The sequence below is a fragment of the Astatotilapia calliptera genome, chromosome 16 (genome assembly GCF_900246225.1).
Source record: "Astatotilapia calliptera chromosome 16, fAstCal1.2, whole genome shotgun sequence".
In the NCBI taxonomy this organism is placed as follows: Eukaryota; Metazoa; Chordata; class Actinopteri; order Cichliformes; family Cichlidae; genus Astatotilapia; species Astatotilapia calliptera.
Window position 1 is genome coordinate 14,118,086 of NC_039317.1, and position 19,547 is coordinate 14,137,632.

The 19,547-nt window shown below is 38.5% G+C and overlaps 1 protein-coding gene across 2 annotated transcripts; it reads left to right on the forward strand.

Moving 5' to 3' along the window:
* Positions 1-2,842: 2,842 nt before the first annotated feature.
* rcbtb1 (regulator of chromosome condensation (RCC1) and BTB (POZ) domain containing protein 1) lies at positions 2,843-19,200 on the forward strand. 2 transcript variants are annotated; one of them, XM_026144386.1, is made up of 12 exons: positions 2,843-3,097; positions 5,050-5,297; positions 7,857-8,007; positions 8,090-8,256; positions 9,684-9,842; positions 9,939-10,046; positions 13,037-13,179; positions 13,256-13,446; positions 14,733-14,859; positions 14,986-15,137; positions 15,349-15,479; positions 18,059-19,200. In XM_026144386.1, exons 2-12 carry the CDS (start codon positions 5,172-5,174, stop codon positions 18,197-18,199), a joined length of 1,596 nt encoding a protein of 531 aa, XP_026000171.1. In that variant the 5' UTR covers positions 2,843-3,097; positions 5,050-5,171; the 3' UTR covers positions 18,200-19,200. The 2 variants fall into 2 exon arrangements, with proteins under 2 accessions (XP_026000171.1, XP_026000172.1); XM_026144387.1 differs by lacking the exon at positions 18,059-19,200 and adding an exon at positions 15,687-15,879 and having other exon boundaries at positions 2,844-3,097.
* The last annotated feature ends 347 nt before the right edge of the window (positions 19,201-19,547 follow it).

Sequence of the window (19,547 nt, forward strand, 5' to 3'; positions counted from 1 at the left end):
ACACTCACTGAAGACTAGACTTGTACAACGAGTGCAGGTCCTGATCTTTACATTACTTAACTACTTTCGATAAAGAGGTCACATGTCATCACTCAATTTGAATAACTGTACAAAAACATGATGTGTATCTCTCCTTGCCGTCTAATGAATATATATTTACATAAAGCCTGTACAAAGCTGCTGCAGCTGACAGTCATTGGATGGACGATAACTGTCAAAGATGGCTGGGGAGGGTCTCTATTTTTTTTTTTTCTCCTTTTTGAAGCAATATTTCTTTTATTGTTTTTACTTTCGACTTGCATATGTATTGTGATGACATGCTGATAAATTGGAACAGGCTGGTTTTGTTTTGTTTTTTCCTCCTCTCTGTAGTGGTGACGGGCTGTTTAAAATGTACCATCCCGTGTCCTGGTTAATGTGCAGGCTTGGGGTAAATGTGTCAAACTTTAATCCCAATCATAGCCCTGGTCTGGAAGACTTAATGATCCCACCCCCCCGGTTGGCTGCTAACTACTTAGAGGGGTTCAGAGCTGGGGTTTGGGGTGGGGATTGGGGGGGTGGGGCTGGGGGTCACACTGGGGCTTTAAATACTGAGTGGGCTTGTTATGAGCAGCCCAGGCTTTTTTGTTTGTTTGTTTTTGGGGTTTTTTTGGGACTAGCTGTTTATTACTGAACAAAACTATAGAGAGGGTGTACAGTCATGAACTAGCAGACTAGACCGAGCCACTTTAAAGATTTACAATTTCGTTGCCTTGTATCCGCATTGGATACAAGCTTATGTTTGTTGCAAGATTTTTACTTGCTAATGAAAAGTTGTTTTAAATAAAATAATAGGAGAAAAGCAACAGACAGCGTTTTGGCCTCTGATTGTTTGTATCTTTTTATAAATTTTAGATTGAATTCTTCTCTTTAAGGTGGCTCACTGATGCTTTCAACTCTTGTGCATATTAAAGACGAGAATGAGTTGAAAATCATTGTGCCTTTTGTTTTTCATTTCAACTACAGCTAGGTTTTATCGAATAGAAACGAGACTGAGTGACTGGAGAATCTCTAAATAGGGGACGTGGCTTTAGTAACGCGTAGTCTCCTTGTTGTTGGAGTTTGCCAGTAGAAATGGTCAATGCTGCTCCCTGCTGTTGGAGAGTAACTTGCTTCCCTTCTAATGTCATTCACTGAACATTGTATGACACCATGCATCCCGACCATTTACACCCCCCCCCCCCCCCCCCCTTCTCTTGGAAAAACCACAAGCCATCATTGCCATTTTTCAGTTGGGGGGGATTCTGATATCTCCTCTTCATCTTTGACCCTCAGGACATGATCTGTGTTTCTGATCCTAACCAAAATAAACTTGCTGTTTAGCCGTTGGATCTTTCGTGCTTTTGTGACTCACACATATGGTAGCTGTTTTAAGTTGTATGGGTGCGAGTTGCTTTCTGCAGGGATTCATTTGATCTAAGTGTTTGTGAGGAAGATTGAACTCCCTTTGAGCTCAGTTTTTACGTGCTCTGAATATATTTTAAAGATGAGCATCGCTTCCTTTATGTGACTTTAGCAGGCTGACCACCTTGTTATGAAAAAGCAAATGTAAAGTACTCTTTCTCCTTTCTTTGGCTTGTCCTTTTTATAGGTCAGACATTTCAGCAGCTAATTGGATGATATTTATTTGTGGTTCATGGCTGTCTTTCAAGTAATTTTTAGACTTTACTCTGCCACCCTAATGTAGACTATACCAGACTTTTGGCTCTGCTGTACATATTCACAACTGAAAACTAGATTAGAGGAATAAATGCCTCATTTGTGCTGTGAATGTTTCCGTTAGCCGAATCCTTACGTGAGTGTTGATGAACACACTGGCTCACTCAATGATTAACTTGGACAGCAAACACTGAATCTGGATTTCCTGTGGAGTACAAAAAGAAGCAAAATAAGATAAGAGGCCTCCAAATGGAACGTTAATCCTGCTTGACCCAGATCCAAATGCACCAAGTTAACCGCGTGGGGAATTGTTTTGTTTTTTTAGTAAAGTACAAGTATTTTACATAACATGGTGCATTTTGGAAGAATATGTAATCAATAACTCTAAAGAGGCACACAGCAAATCTGAGAATGGATCATCTCTTGAGTGAGGATGCTAACTTCTTTCTTGACCTTTGGAAGAGCAGGCGACTAAAATGTCCACTTAGATCTGAAGGTTTTGGTTGCATTACAAAAGCTTCCTTTGCAGATCTGGGCACTCAGTTGTCTTGAAACTTTAAAAAAAACCTGACAAAAAAGAGGGAGAGACACTCAAAAGTATATTTCAATGATGAGAAAATGCAATCAGAGAAACAACGACCTTTTATTATAGAGAGGTAAGGCAAACTTTATTTTCAGAAGATGTTTTTCCTGCTGATTCTGGTACCTCTGGGTAAAATCTGATTTTTATTTATGTAGTCTGACATAAGCAATGTACATAACTGATGTTTAAGACATTAAAGAATACAGTACTTTAAACTGTGCGTCAGGATTGTTCTTTACACTTCCAAATAACAGACACAAACGCACTACTAGTCTCCCCACCGCATCAAAAAAAAAAACAAAAAAAAACCTCCCTGAGTATAAAAATATTAATTCTGAAAATTGGGCTTCAAAAGACCAGATGTCTCCAACTTCAAATCCTAGGTGTTTATTAAGTTCTGGTTATATCCATGTTGCATTTTGGATACGGCATAAAAGAATAACTATCTAACAAAAGTCTTATTTTTCTTAAACCTGACCAAATATTCCTCTATATTCCTCTTCGGCGAATGAATGTGAAATCTAGTGTACTACTTGGCGGTTAACTGCATACTAATCTAGCTGAAAACCACAGCTAGATTTGGTAGGAAAATGCGAGGTGGGGATAGAGGCGAAAGGGAAATATTGGTGAAATCTGCAATCGACTGTGCTGGTCTTAGAATCACGTGACATTATTTTTCTCCTCACTTCCGCAAATAAACGCACTTGAGCACGGCGGCCACGGCAGAAAGTGAAAACGGACTGTCAGCCGTTATGTGCCATGGTGAGGCGGCCAGGAGCAAGCGCCAACGGCCGTAGAAGCGGACCTGCCTAACGGGTGAGTCAACGAGAACGTATTAATGTTGTAGCTTTAAAAAACAAACAAACAATCGAACTGAAATGTGGTTTGTTTGTTCTTTAAAAAAATCTTAAACGCTAGCTGTAGCCAATTAAAAGATAAGTTAGTACCGATTTTCCCGGCGGGTGCGTCAAGTACCAGCTGCATTCACGGTGTGTTATGATGCGTCAGCTGGACTCACTGTGCTGAGTAATCCCTTTGTTAACAATAGCAAACATTAAACAGCAAGCTGTGGTCATGTAACAGTAACTACGAGTGGTTTTAATCATTACACATGATGCAGGTGGGAGGGGGTGGGTATTTACGGGATGACGCCTGTGTTGTGTCAAAAAGGGATTTCCGGCATTTGTCAAAAATAAACAAATAAATAGTCCGTCTTTAAAGTGTTGTAAATTACTTGTCAAGCGTATCTCTTCTGAATGATACCAAGTTAGTTTTAGTCAGAAAGAACATTCATGTCATAAGGTAGACGCTTTTAACAGGGGAAAAAGGCTCTTATATATCCTTTACTTATCCAGGGAGAAAGTCTAACTGACATTTAAAATAGCTTTTTCAAGAAAAAGCTAGCCAAGAGGGCAGCAAAAAAAAAAATAGAACATCACAGTTCTTTTGGGATATTTAAAGTCACCTTAAAGGTGCGGAGCAATTGTAATGTGGGTGCATAACACAGAGTCATAAAGATTATTGCAACAAAGGTCATTTCTTTATTTTATATATGACCCCTTTATAAATCCTGTTGATTACAGTCTACCAAAATAAGCAAAGATATTACACTTAAAGTTTTAGTTAGTGTTTAGCACAACACTGATTTAGCCGTGTTGTTACCAAACAAAGAACCTCTGTGACCCGGCTTACTACGCTTTTAACACCCATTTTATCAGAAAACCTTAAGACCTTGAGGATCATAAGCTGTGTTTACCCATAACCATATAAGTGAGAGTCAAAACAGCATGTGTGTGTGTGATGTCTGTGATGAATATAAAGTAGAAGATTCTCCAAAGCAGAATTATACTTTTTAAAACTGAGTTAGAGTAAGCTACGGGGAAAATAAAAGTAAGGATGCAACGTTACATTTGCCCAGCTCGCAGTGTCATCTGATATCGGTTGTGAAGAGCAAAATGATCATTTTTGTAGCACTTGCTTGAATCTGAGCAAGAAGTAAAGGCTGTACACGTCATAATTCACCTTGCTGCTTCTGTGAGCAGTCACATCACCAATGAACGGTAGTGGCCTAGCTCCACTGGCATCCATATAAACTTAAACAAACAAAGCAATTATACAGAGCACAACATGTAGTGAAATGCTTGTGTCCGAGCTGCGGACAGGCTGTAGACGTAGCCACGCCACTTACATTGATCAGAAAGTTTGTTAACTTGTTGCCTTAGGTCCCAAGACTCGTATGCTCTAAAGATTTCCACTGAACTTAGAGAAAGAGCATTAAACTTTGCAGCTCCTTACTCCTAGAATCAGATGCAGGCCTTTTGGTCTTGCTGAGGTTCCTGGTGCACTGATTCTTTTAAAGAATGTAGCAGATTGTTGATTAGACTCCACCTAAAGTTTTTTTTTCTTTTAAATCTCTGATATGTTTTATTTTGTTTTTTCCACCTAATGATGACCTCCTCCACTTGCACTGATGTCTCTTTGGACCTCATATTTAAAATTACAATAAAAAGCAATAAAATGTAAATTAAACACTTTGTCATGAAATAACAAGTGAATAGCCTTTATCTGGCCATAAAACTTCTGAATATGTATGAAAATGGCTGTACTTCCAAAACAGCCATTGACTCTTTTTTTTTTTTTTTAAACAAGCCAAAAACCCTTGACTTAAACCTGAAGCCCTTTGAATTAAAGCTACACTGAACTAACAATATATTGTGAAAAGATGATTATCTGGAAGACATTACAATTTTGCTTGTGTTTGTGTCCAGTGACTGCAGCGCTGGCAGCCTTGCCTCTTCAGACCTTCCCCCTCTCCCTGTCCCGTATCCCACCTGTGGATTGAAGTTCATCCTTCTAGCCTGCCGCCCTTGCCACATACTGTGAGGACACCATGGTGGATGTAACCAAGTGGCCCATGTTCAGCCTGATGGGGCCTCAGGAGCTCGCTTCCATACGGAAAGCATGCGTGTTTGGATCATCTGCTAATGAGGCCATCTACATTACCAATGATGATGAGGTGAGGGGTCAGAGGGAAAACGGGGTTGTGGTTGTGTGTTAATCAAGAGCAAGATGACTGAAAGCTTTGAAGCTTGCTTCATGTTGCATAATTGATAGTCAGATGACCTGTTGTTTTTCCACGTTTTTAGCCTTTAAGCTACATTTCATGTTTACATTATTATAATTTCATTCAGCCTAGTGTGGATTGTTTGAGTGTCCTACCTTGAAAACAGCTGTTGGGTTCAGTTTATAGCGCATTCAACTTTAATCAGTGGTAGAAGAAAACATGCTTACAGTAGGTAATCCACCACAGAGCATGCTTACACTGCATTGCATTTTTTTATGTCAGTGTTATTGTAGCATGATAAACAGAGACTGCCTCTCAGTAGCTGTGTGTTTTAAGCTGTAGTACTCAATATTTCTGACAATAGCTCCAGGGAAAGAACCAGATTTTTCTTCTGGAGACCATAAAGAGAACCAAAAGTTAAAGAATAAATAACAATAATAACAATTTTAAATGTTGTATTGTAACAGCCTGATGTGTAAAGATTGCAGTTGAATGCTAGTGTTGAAAATCAGTTATTTGCCATTTTAAAAAAGCTCAAAACTGTTAAGACTTGCTGAAAAGTATTTATTCACATGATGTAACACAGAACAGCAACAGGTGCCTCAAGGCGCTTCACCTTATATTGTAAGGTAATAAAGACCCTACAATAACTCAGAGAAAACAAAGAAACCCCCAACAATCAGATGACCCCTTTTAGCAAAGGCTTTGTTAAAAAAAAAAAAAAAAAAAGTTTCGGAAAGAAAAGAAGGCAGGCTTTACAGGGATATTCAGTGTATCACGGTTCACAAAGCATTCCCAAGTTCTGCTGTCTGAACACTGAAAAGATGCTCCTGAAAGATGAGAATTATCTTGTAATTTTACAGCCAAAATTACAAAATAAGCTTAAAGGGTTCAAGACAGTTGTTTAAAAGGATGGATCTCTGGTCCTTTCATCCTTTTTTAATTAGTACTAAAACTTGCAGTAGCTACCTAGATGATTTGAATTACTTTGATGTTGTTGGTGTTTTAGCTCAGTGGTTCTCCAGGATTCTGCAACCCAGCTAAGGGGTTTTAAATTTTTAAAAATAAAATTTATATACACAGTTTATACCGTGTTGTGTGTCGTTACCTCTTAAGATGTTGATTCCACTCTTGTGAAAGTGTTCGATTATGGTGATGCAAGGGGATCTTCACTGTGCTTACATATGCTGGATTCTGTCTATCATGGAGCACTGAGATTTATTACAAACCTTAAAGCTTTTAAGAGTCACATGCTGTACATTGCCTGCTTAGGTCGGGTGATCTGCTTTGTCATTTTGAAGACTCAACCACCGATATAGTCTTATTGATAATATCTTGGTCTGTTCCCATCTTACTGACTTACATTGATCAGAAAGTTTGTTAACTTGTTGCCTTAGGTCCCAAGACTCGTATCTTCTGTGTGCTCTAAAGATTTCCACTGAACTTAGAGAAAGAGCATTAAACTTTGCAGCTCCTTACTCCTAGAATCAGATGCAAAATGAACTACATTTAAGGAACTGGTCTCACTAAATGAACTTAAAGAGACTGCAGTTCCTTCAGCCTGAAAATGTTTTGCCTGAATATTATTACCCTCGTTACTGACACTGACTTATTATAAAGACTGTTGAGGTTTCAGGCTTTATTGATGCTGAAGTTGTAGTTTTACATTTTGGTTAGTTTCGTTTTTTTAATAAGCTGTATTTTGGTGTAGTTAATTTGTGTGTGTGTGTGTGTGTGTGTGGGGGGGGGGGGGGGGTTCTGTGTGTATTTGTCTGTGTTGCATAAAACGTAGTTGCATAACACACACACCTCTGTTGTTTGTATTGCTGTCTTTCTTGGCAAGGATGTGGTTGTGAGTCATATTCTCCTGGTTAAATAAAGGTTAGCTAACTAACCAACTAAATAAATAAATGAATAAGAAAAAAATGTTATTGTTTGGCCAGAAGAAATTCTATGTTAGTTTGTTTGTAAGGCTGCAAAAAATCACTCCTTTTGGTTTGTATCTTGGCACATTATCTAGCTCATAAGCATTAACAAATATTTGAGTCAGTCTACATTATCAGGTGATGCGAAACCCAAGCCAGCTAAATCAATGTTAAGATTTTAGGAGAAAGGGGGGTCCTTTCCCTGGCTCCTAGAAATGTGAGCACCTCTGCTTTAACACATGCTAAGTGGCTAAATCGTGGTACCACTGTGATAAGAAAAACACTTTTTAGAGGTTTGTGAATGGGAACTTTGTCAAGTGTAAAAAGATTTTTCATACCATTGTAATGAATTTAAGTCAGGAAAGAAAATGCAACTTTCTTTTAAAATGTTCTTTTATATTTGTGTTATTGCACAATTAACACACATCTTCCTCTCAGTGTTGCCTGCTGGTGTTGATGTTTCTGTGTTTGTACTCTGACCCGTTCCCTACTCAGCTGACTGGCGCTGTCTGTTTAGCACTCCTTATCACCAATCAACACTGAATTCTTTTTTTCTTTTTTCCTCTCCCCCGACCTCCACACTCAGGTGTTTGTGTTTGGGCTGAACTGCAGTAACTGCCTGGGAACAGGGGACAGCCTGAGCACAATTGTACCCAAAAAACTGGACTTCCTGAGTGGCAGAAAGGTGGTTAGCCTGACTTACGGTAGTGGACCCCACATCCTGCTGGCCACAGAGGGTAGCTTAACAAAAGATGTAATCCTCCTCTTTACAGTTGGATTAAAAAGTGCAGGAGAATGACTAAACTCTTTGTATTTCAGATGGAGAGCTATTTGCCTGGGGCCATAATGGCTACAGCCAACTGGGAAATGGGACAACCAACCAAGGAGTAGCTCCAGTGCTCGTGTCTGCCAACCTGCTCAATAAGAAGGTCACAGAGGTGGCCTGTGGCTCTCACCACTCAATGGCTCTAACTGATACAGGAGAAGTGAGTTTGTAGGAGTTAAAGAAGAGAGACAAAAATAATTCACTTTTACAGCAGATTTACAGAGAGGGAAATACAGACGCCTGTTTGAAACTTTTCTAGTTACACAGGTGACTCTGCTCTGACTAAAGCTGTTACCTAGTTAATGGACCCTAACACTTACCCGTATTCCAGTCACAGCTACATTTGAGCCCCCTGAGTTAAGAACCTAGAAAAATAAGCCCAGCCACAAGGAATGTATTGTGCTTCGAGTTGCTTCACACAGTTAGTGAGCTCCGTTAGATCCTGGCCTGGCTGGTCAAACTTTTTTTTCCCCTGTTTTTAATATGAGGGATGCAGCTATCCTGGTAGCTAGAGAGTCTGTGTATTTTTCTTGTTATACAGCTGATACAATAATCACATTTGGATCTTAATAAATCCATCATTCACTGCTGTGAACATGGCTGACATGTTCTTGCAAATCTTACAAAAAAATTAAACAAACAAAAAAACAGTAATAACCATAAAACATGAGCCAAGTCAGCTCACTCTTTGTACAGTATTTACATTTAAGGGGATATTTTTATATTATTTAGTGTAATATATTTACATGTCATTTTGTTTTACACATACTTTCATAAATGATGTTATTAAAAATAAAATATAAATGCATACGTTTGTAGTACACTAAAAATGAGATAAGGGTAGCATGACATGTTTGCTTTGATTTCAAACATTATGGAGGAGTAGGTAAAAGATTATAGGTATTGATTTGTAAATGACTTAAATAACGCGAATAACTTGAGCTTAATAGAATAGCTTTTTATTGTCACTGTTACAAGAACAATGAAAGGCAGTTTGGCATTTCTCCATGTGTGTGAAGTACACATTAGCGTAAGTATTTACACAATAACAGACAAATTTACATTTACACAAGAAAGATATGTACAAGTTATACATACATGCACATACATACATATATGTACATGTATGCATCCGTACATACATACACACACATATTTCCACACATATATAATATTATACCTCATCTCTGACAGTAACCATGCAGCTCATTCTTTCTCTCTACAGTACTTTCTTTAAAGATGTAACACATTATGGGGTCGGCTTAAAAAAAGATGTGAAATATAAAAGTGAGGTCAGAGGTCAAATGTGACATGATATTTGGATGCAAACCATAATGTGATATTTATAATTCCCATATATCATTCCTTGTGTGCCTTTATGTTGTCAGTACAAACAATGTAAGCAGTAAGAACTATCATTTTAAGTAGCTTTATATTACATTGTCACTTTGACCTTAAGATAAATCTGTTGACTCGAAGGAGAAGTGAGAGGGGGTAATAACCTTTTCAAATTATTTTTAAAGTATCTGGCTTTCATAGAGAATTTCATCCTGTTCTTATTCTTAACTTTATCTTTTTGCCCGGCAGGTGTATGCATGGGGTTACAATAACTGTGGTCAAGTGGGCTCAGGCTCCACAGCGAACCAGCCCACACCCCGCAGGGTGTCCAGCTGCCTGCAGAACAAGGTGGCTGTGAGTATCGTCTGTGGTCAGACCTCATCCCTGGCAGTAGTGGACAATGGAGAGGTGATTTTTTTTTTTTAACTTATCCTGGAGCTTTATGAAACAGTATTGGCTTACTCTCACTGAAGCAGCACTCATGTTCTCTTTTTGTCTCTCTAGGTGTACGGTTGGGGCTATAACGGCAACGGACAACTTGGACTTGGAAACAATGGGAACCAGCTGACCCCCTGTCGACTTGTTGGTCTGCAGGGTTTATGTGTGCAACAGGTGTGAGATTACACACGTCAGGTTACTGTGAAACAATTTGTATGAAGTTTTAAAAAAAAAGAGACATATATTCTAATGTTTTTATATGCCTCAACTACAGCTAGATCCTGATGTTTTTGGGTTGGGCAACTCTTAGGAATGCCTTGAGGGAATTTGGCAAAAACAAGGACTCAGGAATGAACTGATTATAATCACTAGACTTGTTTGTGTCAGAAACTCAATAATCCGTATGCTAATCATAGAAAACAAAAATCCACACATACCAGTATCTAAAATGATATATAATAACATCTCTATCCAAAATATCAAAGATTAGACCTTTTCTTATTGTTTTTTTAAATGCAGAAAAGTACTTTCATAAATAAATTAGTAAATTTTACTATTCCTCCCAAACTGCAGTGAGTTGTTTCTTTCGCTGAAACAAATGAAAATGAATTGCTGTCATATTATCGTGGTGTACAAAAGCAGTTACTACAAAATTCTATAACAAACCAAATGTCAGGAACTTACATCATTTACTAATATATTTCTTCAAATACAGTGGGGCAAAAAAGTATTTAGTCAGCCACCGATTGTGCAAGTTCCCCCACCTAAAATGATGACAGAGGTCAGTAATTTGCACCAGAGGTACACTTCAACTGTGAGAGACAGAAGGTGAAAAAAAAATCCATGAATCCACATGGTAGGATTTGTAAAGAATTTATTCGTAAATTAGGGTGGAAAATAAGTATTTGGTCAATAACAAAAATACAACTCAATACTTTGTAACATAACCTTTGTTGGCAATAACAGAGGTCAAACGTTTACTATAGGTCTTTACCAGGTTTGCACACACAGTAGCTGGTATTTTGGCCCATTCCTCCATGCAGATCTTCTCGAGAGCAGTGATGTTTTGGGGCTGTCGCCGAGCAACACGGACTTTCAACTCCCGCCACAGATTTTCTATGGGGTTGAGGTCTGGAGACTGGCTAGGCCACTCCAGGACTTTCAAATGCTTCTTACGGAGCCACTCCTTTGTTGCCCGGGCGGTGTGTTTTGGATCATTGTCATGTTGGAAGACCCAGCCTCGTTTCATCTTCAAAGTTCTCACTGATGGAAGGAGGTTTTGGCTCAAAATCTCACGATACATGGCCCCATTCATTCTGTCCTTAACACGGATCAGTCGTCCTGTCCCCTTGGCAGAAAAACAGCCCCATAGCATGATGTTTCCACCCCCATGCTTCACAGTAGGTATGGTGTTCTTGGGATGCAACTCAGTATTCTTCTTCCTCCAAACACGACGAGTTGAGTTTATACCAAAAAGTTCTACTTTGGTTTCATCTGACCACATGACATTCTCCCAATCCTCTGCTGTATCATCCATGTGCTCTCTGGCAAACTTCAGACGGGCCTGGACATGCACTGGCTTCAGCAGCGGAACACGTCTGGCACTGCGGGATTTGATTCCCTGCCGTTGTAGTGTGTTACTGATGGTGACCTTTGTTACTTTGGTCCCAGCTCTCTGCAGGTCATTCACCAGGTCCCCCCGTGTGGTTCTGGGATCTTTGCTCACCGTTCTCATGATCATTTTGACCCCACGGGATGAGATCTTGCGTGGAGCCCCAGATCGAGGGAGATTATCAGTGGTCTTGTATGTCTTCCATTTTCTGATGATTGCTCCCACAGTTGATTTTTTCACACCAAGCTGCTTGCCTATTGTAGATTCACTCTTCCCAGTCTGGTGCAGGTCTACAATACTTTTCCTGGTGTCCTTCGAAAGCTATTTGGTCTTGGCCATGGCGGAGTTTGGAGTCTGACTGTTTGAGGCTGTGGACAGGTGTCTTTTATACAGATGATGAGTTCAAACAGGTGCCATTCATACAGGTAACGAGTGGGGGACAGAAAAGCTTCTTACAGAAGACGTTACAGGTCTGTGAGAGCCAGAGATTTTCCTTGTTTGAGGTGACCAAATACTTATTTTCCATCATAATTTACGAATAAATTCTTTACAAATCCTACCATGTGGATTCATGGATTTTTTTTTCACATTCTGTCTCTCACAGTTGAAGTGTACCTCTGGTGCAAATTACTGACCTCTGTCATCATTTTAAGTGGGGGAACTTGCACAATCGGTGGCTGACTAAATACTTTTTTGCCCCACTGTATATACTTAACTAAACTTCAACAGAAAGCAGGATATTGACCTGTTTCTGTTATTTCGCTTGTCTCCAAAATTGTCCTTGTAACTGTTTCAGTCCTTTGACTGTTCATACCGAGGCTGCTGGATTATAGCAGGCTTGGAGCTCTGGATAGTTTTAGCTTTAGCTTCGTTTTATTGGTCTTCCACCGTTGTGTCTTCCTCACTCACAGTGAAGAACTCGTCATGCATGAGTTCTGTACGAACGACTGTTTGTTGCACATGTATGAAAGACTGTACATTTTGGATTACAGTTTATATGTGCTTTTATATTTTATATATTCTTTTGTGCAGAATAAATGGCATAAGTAGCTCTATGTTAGATATGGACATTTATGCAGGGCCTGTGACTTTATTTATTTAAATTGTAGTTGGGTTTATATTCACTTGTTTTTATGTTTTGTTTTTTTTCCCTTAAATGAGCATTCTTTACAGTAATGATTTAAAATCTTAGCACTCCTGTAAAACTACTGCCAGAGTAATTATAAAACACCAGAATTTGAGTGTGATGCTGTATGTTGTCCAAAAAGGAGTGAAGTTCCCAAAATACAATATTTTACACAGGAATCTTTGTATTATTATAGGGTCTACCTTACAATATAAAGCGCCTCGAGGCAACTATTGTTTTGATTTGGTGCTGTATAAATAAAATTGAATTGAAACCACAATTAAGAGGCTGTAATAAGCACATCTGTAGTATAGAATGTATAAAAAATGTTGCTAATAATTTGGAATTATTTTATTTATTGTAGACAAGAGTTTCAAATACTACGTTATATTGAAAATTGTTTGATTTTTTTTTTCTCCTCTCTAGATCGTGTCAGGATATGCACACTCCATGGCACTAACGGATGAAGGGTTGCTTTACGCTTGGGGTGCCAACACATATGGACAACTGGGCACTGGCAACAAGAGCAACCAGCTGAGCCCAGTTCAGATTCTGACTGAGAAAGAGAGGTGAGGTAAAGCATCACACATCTAACTCATCCTGTCCCTGCACCACCATCCACTGACTTCTCTGCTCCTTTAACAGAATTGTAGAGATTGCTTCCTGTCACTCCACACACACGTCAGCTGCTAAAACCCAGAGCGGTCAGGTGTACATGTGGGGCCAGTGCAGGGGCCAGTCCATAGTGCTCCCTCACCTGACACACTTTGCCTGCACCGATGATGTCTTTGCCTGCTTTGCCACCCCCTCAGTAATGTGGAGGCTTCTTTCAGTGGGTAAGAGAATGATCTGAAAGAGTCCAAGGATAGCACTAATTATGTAGTATTACTAATTTTTGGATTTCATTCCATTAACCACAAATGTATGGCTATTGATCACTGTTTGTTTTATGAAGCTCTTTTTATTTGATGTGCAATTATAAAATGTATTGACTCCGTCCATAAAAGATAAAAACCTTCCCTTATTTGTCCACTGTTCTCTTCAATGTCATCTTCTTGTGCACCTCTCCTTGGAAGTCTTACATGCCAACTTGTGTCAAACTGACCTTCACTGAAAAGTGAAAGTTGGTTCTTTGGCTATAACGTGGAGACCAAAGAGCAGTTTTCATTTGGAAAGTCCAATCTTGAAGTCAACGCATCTCTGGCTTGTATTACGAAACAAGTTCAGCTCACCCAGGCTTTCATTCCATTATCTGGCTTTCCTTATCCCAACACTTGGAATCAGGCTAAGCGGTCACACAAAGGTGGTTCACAACTAGGTAAAGATGTAATGTAAAAACATTTTAGTTAACAAAAAATACAAATAAAATATAGACTTTTGGAAAAAATGAAATGATGTTGTGAACTTTGAAAACTAAATTTTTAAAGAAAGACTAAAACTGCGACTGGCCCTGCGACAGACTGGCGACCTGTCCAGGGTGTACCCTGCCTTTCGCCCTATGACAGCTGGAATAGGCTCCAGCGCCCCCCGCGACCCTGAAAAGGATAAGCGGAAGCGAATGGATGGATGGATGGACTAAAACTAACACTCAAACTAATAAAAACTAAAGTAAACATTTTTAGCTTTCTAAAGTGAAACAGGAAAACTTACTGTGTAGCAGGTTATCTCTACAGTGTAAGCTGGCAATGTATCCTGGAAAGAAGTAAACTGCCTTACATAATACAGAGAACCCAGAGTTAACCCTGAGGTTAGCTGGATAAGACCAAATCCAAATCGCTGTTAAAATTTTTTTTTATTTTATTTAACTAGAGAACACCTTACAACGTTTTTTGTTGTCCTTGTCCATTTTTTAAAAGTGTAATGCTGGCCTCGAACTAAAAATGAGCATATATTTATCAAAAAGTAATAAAAGTTTCAGTTTCAACATGTGTAATGCTGTCTTTGTCTTGTCTTTGTCTACCAAATATAAGGTTTAAAGGTTCTGAAAATCTTTCAGTGTTTTCTACACAGCTTCCCACCTTTTTGGAAGTGGGATTGGTCTCATTGCTATAGTTGTTATCTTTCTGTTGCCAGAGCTTGAGTGTTGTGGGACCTGTATGTGTGCCGTTTTTTCCCCCTCCAGAACACGATGACTTCTTGACTGTGGCTCAGTCTCTGAAAAAGGAGTTTGACAACCCAGAGACAGCGGATCTCAAGTTCTGTGTTGATGGAAAATACATCTATGTCCACAAAGCAGTTCTCAAGATCAGGTTTGAATTTAACAGCCAAGCTGGTTTATCGGGTTATGGGAGTTATAAACCGTTTAAAAAGAAAACACATTATTGGGGGAAGAAATGGTTCTTGTAACACCTGTGTCTGTATCGTTTGCTGTGCAGGTGTGAACATTTCAGATCAATGTTCCAGTCTCACTGGAACGAAGACATGAAGGAGGTGATTGAAATAGACCAGTTCTCGTACCCTGTGTACCGCTCGTTTCTGGAGTTCCTCTACACAGACAGTGTGGAGTTGCCTCCCGAGGATGCTATTGGTCAGTCTCACATACACTTCACCACATGATCTCTGAGTGATTTCAGTACTACCCATTGACCTAGTATCAGTGATATTAGTAACAACGATATCTATTTGTCATGAGTTTATTACTTTTTTGTATTTTTATTTATTTCTGTGAAAGGGACTTCAACTAAAAGTTCTTGAATATAATCATAATTCCAGTCCTGTGTGGTTCTGTGTGCGCTCAGGGCTCCTGGATCTGGCCACCTCCTACTGTGAGAACCGCCTAAAACGCCTGTGTCAGCACATTATCAAGAGGGGAATCATCGTCGAAAATGCTTTTTCTCTGCTGTCTGCCGCTGTGCGCTATGATGCAGAGGTTAGTCTACCAACTATCAGCTGCATGTGTGATAATATGCAAATGTCCTTGAAAGCTCTTTTTACTTTAACACATGTAAAATTGATATTTTAGATTAAATCATAGAATGCTGGCTCCCTTAGTTCTGTTTTGTGAAAATCTTTGTTTTCTAAATAAGCTTATTCACTCCTACTGAGAATGCAGTAAGAAGGTTGATTTCACTCACAGGTCTGTACAGCCAGTATGATGCTACAGCCAGCAGCCTGTTTTGCATAAATAATGCAAACAAGAGGGAAACTATTAGCCTGTCTGCACAGAGGTAATAGAACGTATTTGTTAGCATAGGTTTCAATTTCAAAGCCAGACATGGCCGTCTGGAACTTTTAATAGGACCTACCAATAAAGTCTGAAATTCATTTTATTATGACTTGTGTGCTGTTAATTACATTTACATTAGCATTAATATGAAATCCTGAAAATGCTCCCACACTTCTTTAATCAGTTAGGCTACAAATTAGACAGAACATAAATGCTAAAGCATCTGGTTTTCCAACAGTAGCTGTCACCGTCACTGTGAGTCACACATATGTGAACCTGACAGACACCACAGGCAGGTGAACCTTATGTGCAGGAAAATGACTCAAATCGGGCAGTGATTCACATTAGGTAGTGATGCTAGCAAGCTTAAACAGTGGGGGGGAAAAGTGGTGGATAAATATAGACAATGAATGTATTTGGGCTGGTATTTAAAGCACTTTCTTAGGCTTACTGACCTCTCAAAAGAATTTTATACTACAAGCCACATTATTAACCATTCACACACACATTGTTATCAAGCTAATTCTTTATATACATTGCTTTGTTGCAATTTGCAGTATGTTGTCCAAGGAAAAGTCAGTGGGAATTGAACTACCCACTTTTTCTTCCCCCAATAATGTGTTTTGTTGTTGTTGTTGTTGTTGTTTTAAAAACAAAATTCTTCAACACAAAAAAAAACCAAATCCAAAAAAGAAAAGAAAATTGTCTCAAAGTTGTGTTTAATCCATCGATGTAACAAATTAATAACGCTGCATAGTTAAATGCAGTGTTAGTAATGATTAATGATGAATTATTCTTAAGTATAGTTAAACTATTAAACTATTACAACCAAAGTTTTTCAAAAAGTTGAAAAACGAGTCTCCAGAGCCTTTTATTGTGCTTTAGTGCTCATCCCAAAAGTTTAATCTTTCTGTACTGCCAGTCACAGTGAAACTGCCTCTGCTTGTAGTGCATGTTTGGTATAATTTTACTATACACTTTTCATAGTTTATACTATTCTGCTATTCAACTGTCGTTTTATTTTACCAATATAAATGTCATAAAGACTGTTCTTCCTTACCAACTTACAGAAAAAATATGTATCAAAATTTTCAGGCCTGTGTAACCTTATAACAATGCAGCCGAGTCTAACTTATTATTTTTATAAATCACTGTTCAAACTTTCAAGAGAAGTGTAGAGGAAAATAAAATACCTGGAAGTTAGACAAAGTTAGGCCACTCAGTAATATGACCCTCACCCTGAAAAGTACAGTGTACTTACTGTTCCTTTGTTTCCAGTAAAAACCTAAATTGCTATCCCCTTAATCATTTGTCCTGTCTTTTAAGTATTTGTGGTTAAATAAAAATTTTTAATTTCAAATAAAATCCACTAAAATTTTGATTCATTTTTTTTTTCAGCAAGCGTTTGTTGAGCCTAGAGAGTCAATTGTGCTTTTGTGTTTTTGCAAAAATACTAAGCTGCAATATTAAAATGAAGAATTTTTAATTTCATACCTCAGTTCTTCATGTTCTTATGAAGGACTTCATAACTGCATGCATGAATGATTGAAATCTTTCATTCTTGAAGCCCTTTAAAGTAGATTTTGCTCTTGCTGGGGTGAAAAACTTTTTGTTTTTTTGTTTGTTTTTTCAGAACAAATCTGTTTGAGGCAGCAGAGAAAAGATAAAGTAACTTTGTTAAAACATTGACCTTCAAAAAAAAAAACAGCTAATGAAAACACCCACCAGTCCTGATTGGTGGATGACCAGCTCCACCTGCTGATCCGCAGCTGCCTCCTTAGCCATTTTCACACATGCACTGCAGCCCTGCTTTGATCTTTTATCCAACAGAAGTGAGAATGCATGACACAGTCAGACTCAACATTAATCTGCTTTTAACCCACCAGCTCAGCAATACAAAGACTATTTGATGTCATATTGTACCGACATGTCAGCAGGGCTACTAATAGTCTGATGCATCCACCACTACAGAGTGGGCATCATGTGTGCTGCCTCCTTCCTCCTGCACCCTTCATGCATCCACTCCGTCTCCCTCACCTAACAACACTAAGTTATATGTAGTGAATAAAACACATCTGATGCAGACTGTTGGCAGCTGTGTGCTACATGAGAAAAAAGCAAACCATGTGTGAGCAACTGGGGCTTAGAACAGTGGAACTGGGAGGATCACCAGGATGCAGGAAGCTGGGTCAGCACTACGAGACACTCAGACTGTCTGTTGTTGGAGCGTTTGACCAAGTTGAAGAACAGTTTATTTATTTGTTCTCTTCTCTGTCACTCAGGACCTTGAAGAATTCTGCTTCAAATTCTGCGTAAATCACCTGACTGAGGTGACTCAGACTGCTGCTTTCTGGCAAATTGACGGTAATCTGCTCAAAGATTTCATTTGTCGAGCCAGTCGCTGCGGAGCCTTCAAAAATTGACCACGTCTCAAGGTACAGATTTGGGCTGATGCAAAACACACGGCTGGACTCCAGGAAGGATTTTGCCTAATACATCGTTACCATCAGATGGAGATTTGCACATAATTTCAGTAGAAATCCTTAGATTTACCATCACTGTTAGATTTGTGGTTCATCTTCTTCCAGATTACTTAAATTACTAAAATCAGAGCTGTAAGGTTGCAGCATTGTTCCATAATGCTGTTACAGTAGCTGTTTCCAACAGTGCCTGACTTTTAACTTGCACATTGTGTAAAGTAGGAGCTCAGATTAATGGAGAGACATGACAATGCTTGAACTTATTTGTTTTGAACTAAAACTATTCTTGCCAGTTGCCTGTGACGGCTTTACTATTTCTAGTATTCTGTTTAAGTGACCAAGTTACTTGTAGATTTTGCATGTGTACTTTCAGGATGAGTTTACTTCTCTTTACTATAAGAGGTCATCATAGTTTGGATGTCATTTAGATTGAATGGTTTGAAGTATGAGAATCTAAACTTTTTTTTTTTAAATCCTTACAGTATTTAAAGACAGGACACTGAGCCTTAAGCCTTAAAGGCTTGATTAGATCTGTGTAGGTCAACTTCAAGGCTTCCAGTTTTCTGTTTAGATTGTAAGATGGGAACTTGGGTTTAATCTTTACAATTTTTTGCATTTCATTCTTGATTATCAGATTCCATATGTTAGATTGAATTATTATAAGCAGCTAAAGCACCATAATTTATATTTACAGGCAGTTAAACATGCCTGGTTGTCAGTTCACACAAACCAGAAACGTATGAATCCGGTTTAAGGCATGTGACCTTTCTTAGATTTCAGTCTGTATGTTGAAAAGAGAATTTTACAGTATAAGCATTTATAAAGTGGTTTTTGTAACTTCTGCACTACTGCTGTGAATATTTTTGAAAGATATTTGAAACTGAGGGTTATAAAGTGCCAGTTAAATTATCTAACCTATGCAAATAAATAAAAAAACACCTTGATCATCTTATCTGTAAACTTCTCAATGAGAAAAAATGGAGAAAGAAAACTGTTTTTGTTTTTTTTTGTTTTTTTAAATCATAGTAAAGTCAGAAAAACAGCACATCAGGTTTTTCTTTGGGGTGCCAGTAAACTAGAACATGTTAACACTTTCTGCAAAAATGAAAAATATAAAATGATCAGAGTATGGGAAAAAAAATATAAAACTGCTCAAGTAACTTAACTTCAAGTGATTAATCCAACACATCTCTGGCATACTGTCATTACCGTCTTAAAACATTTTACTTTTTAAAACTCCTCTTTGATAAATAACATAAGAAAAAACAGACACTATGAACATAGAAATTCC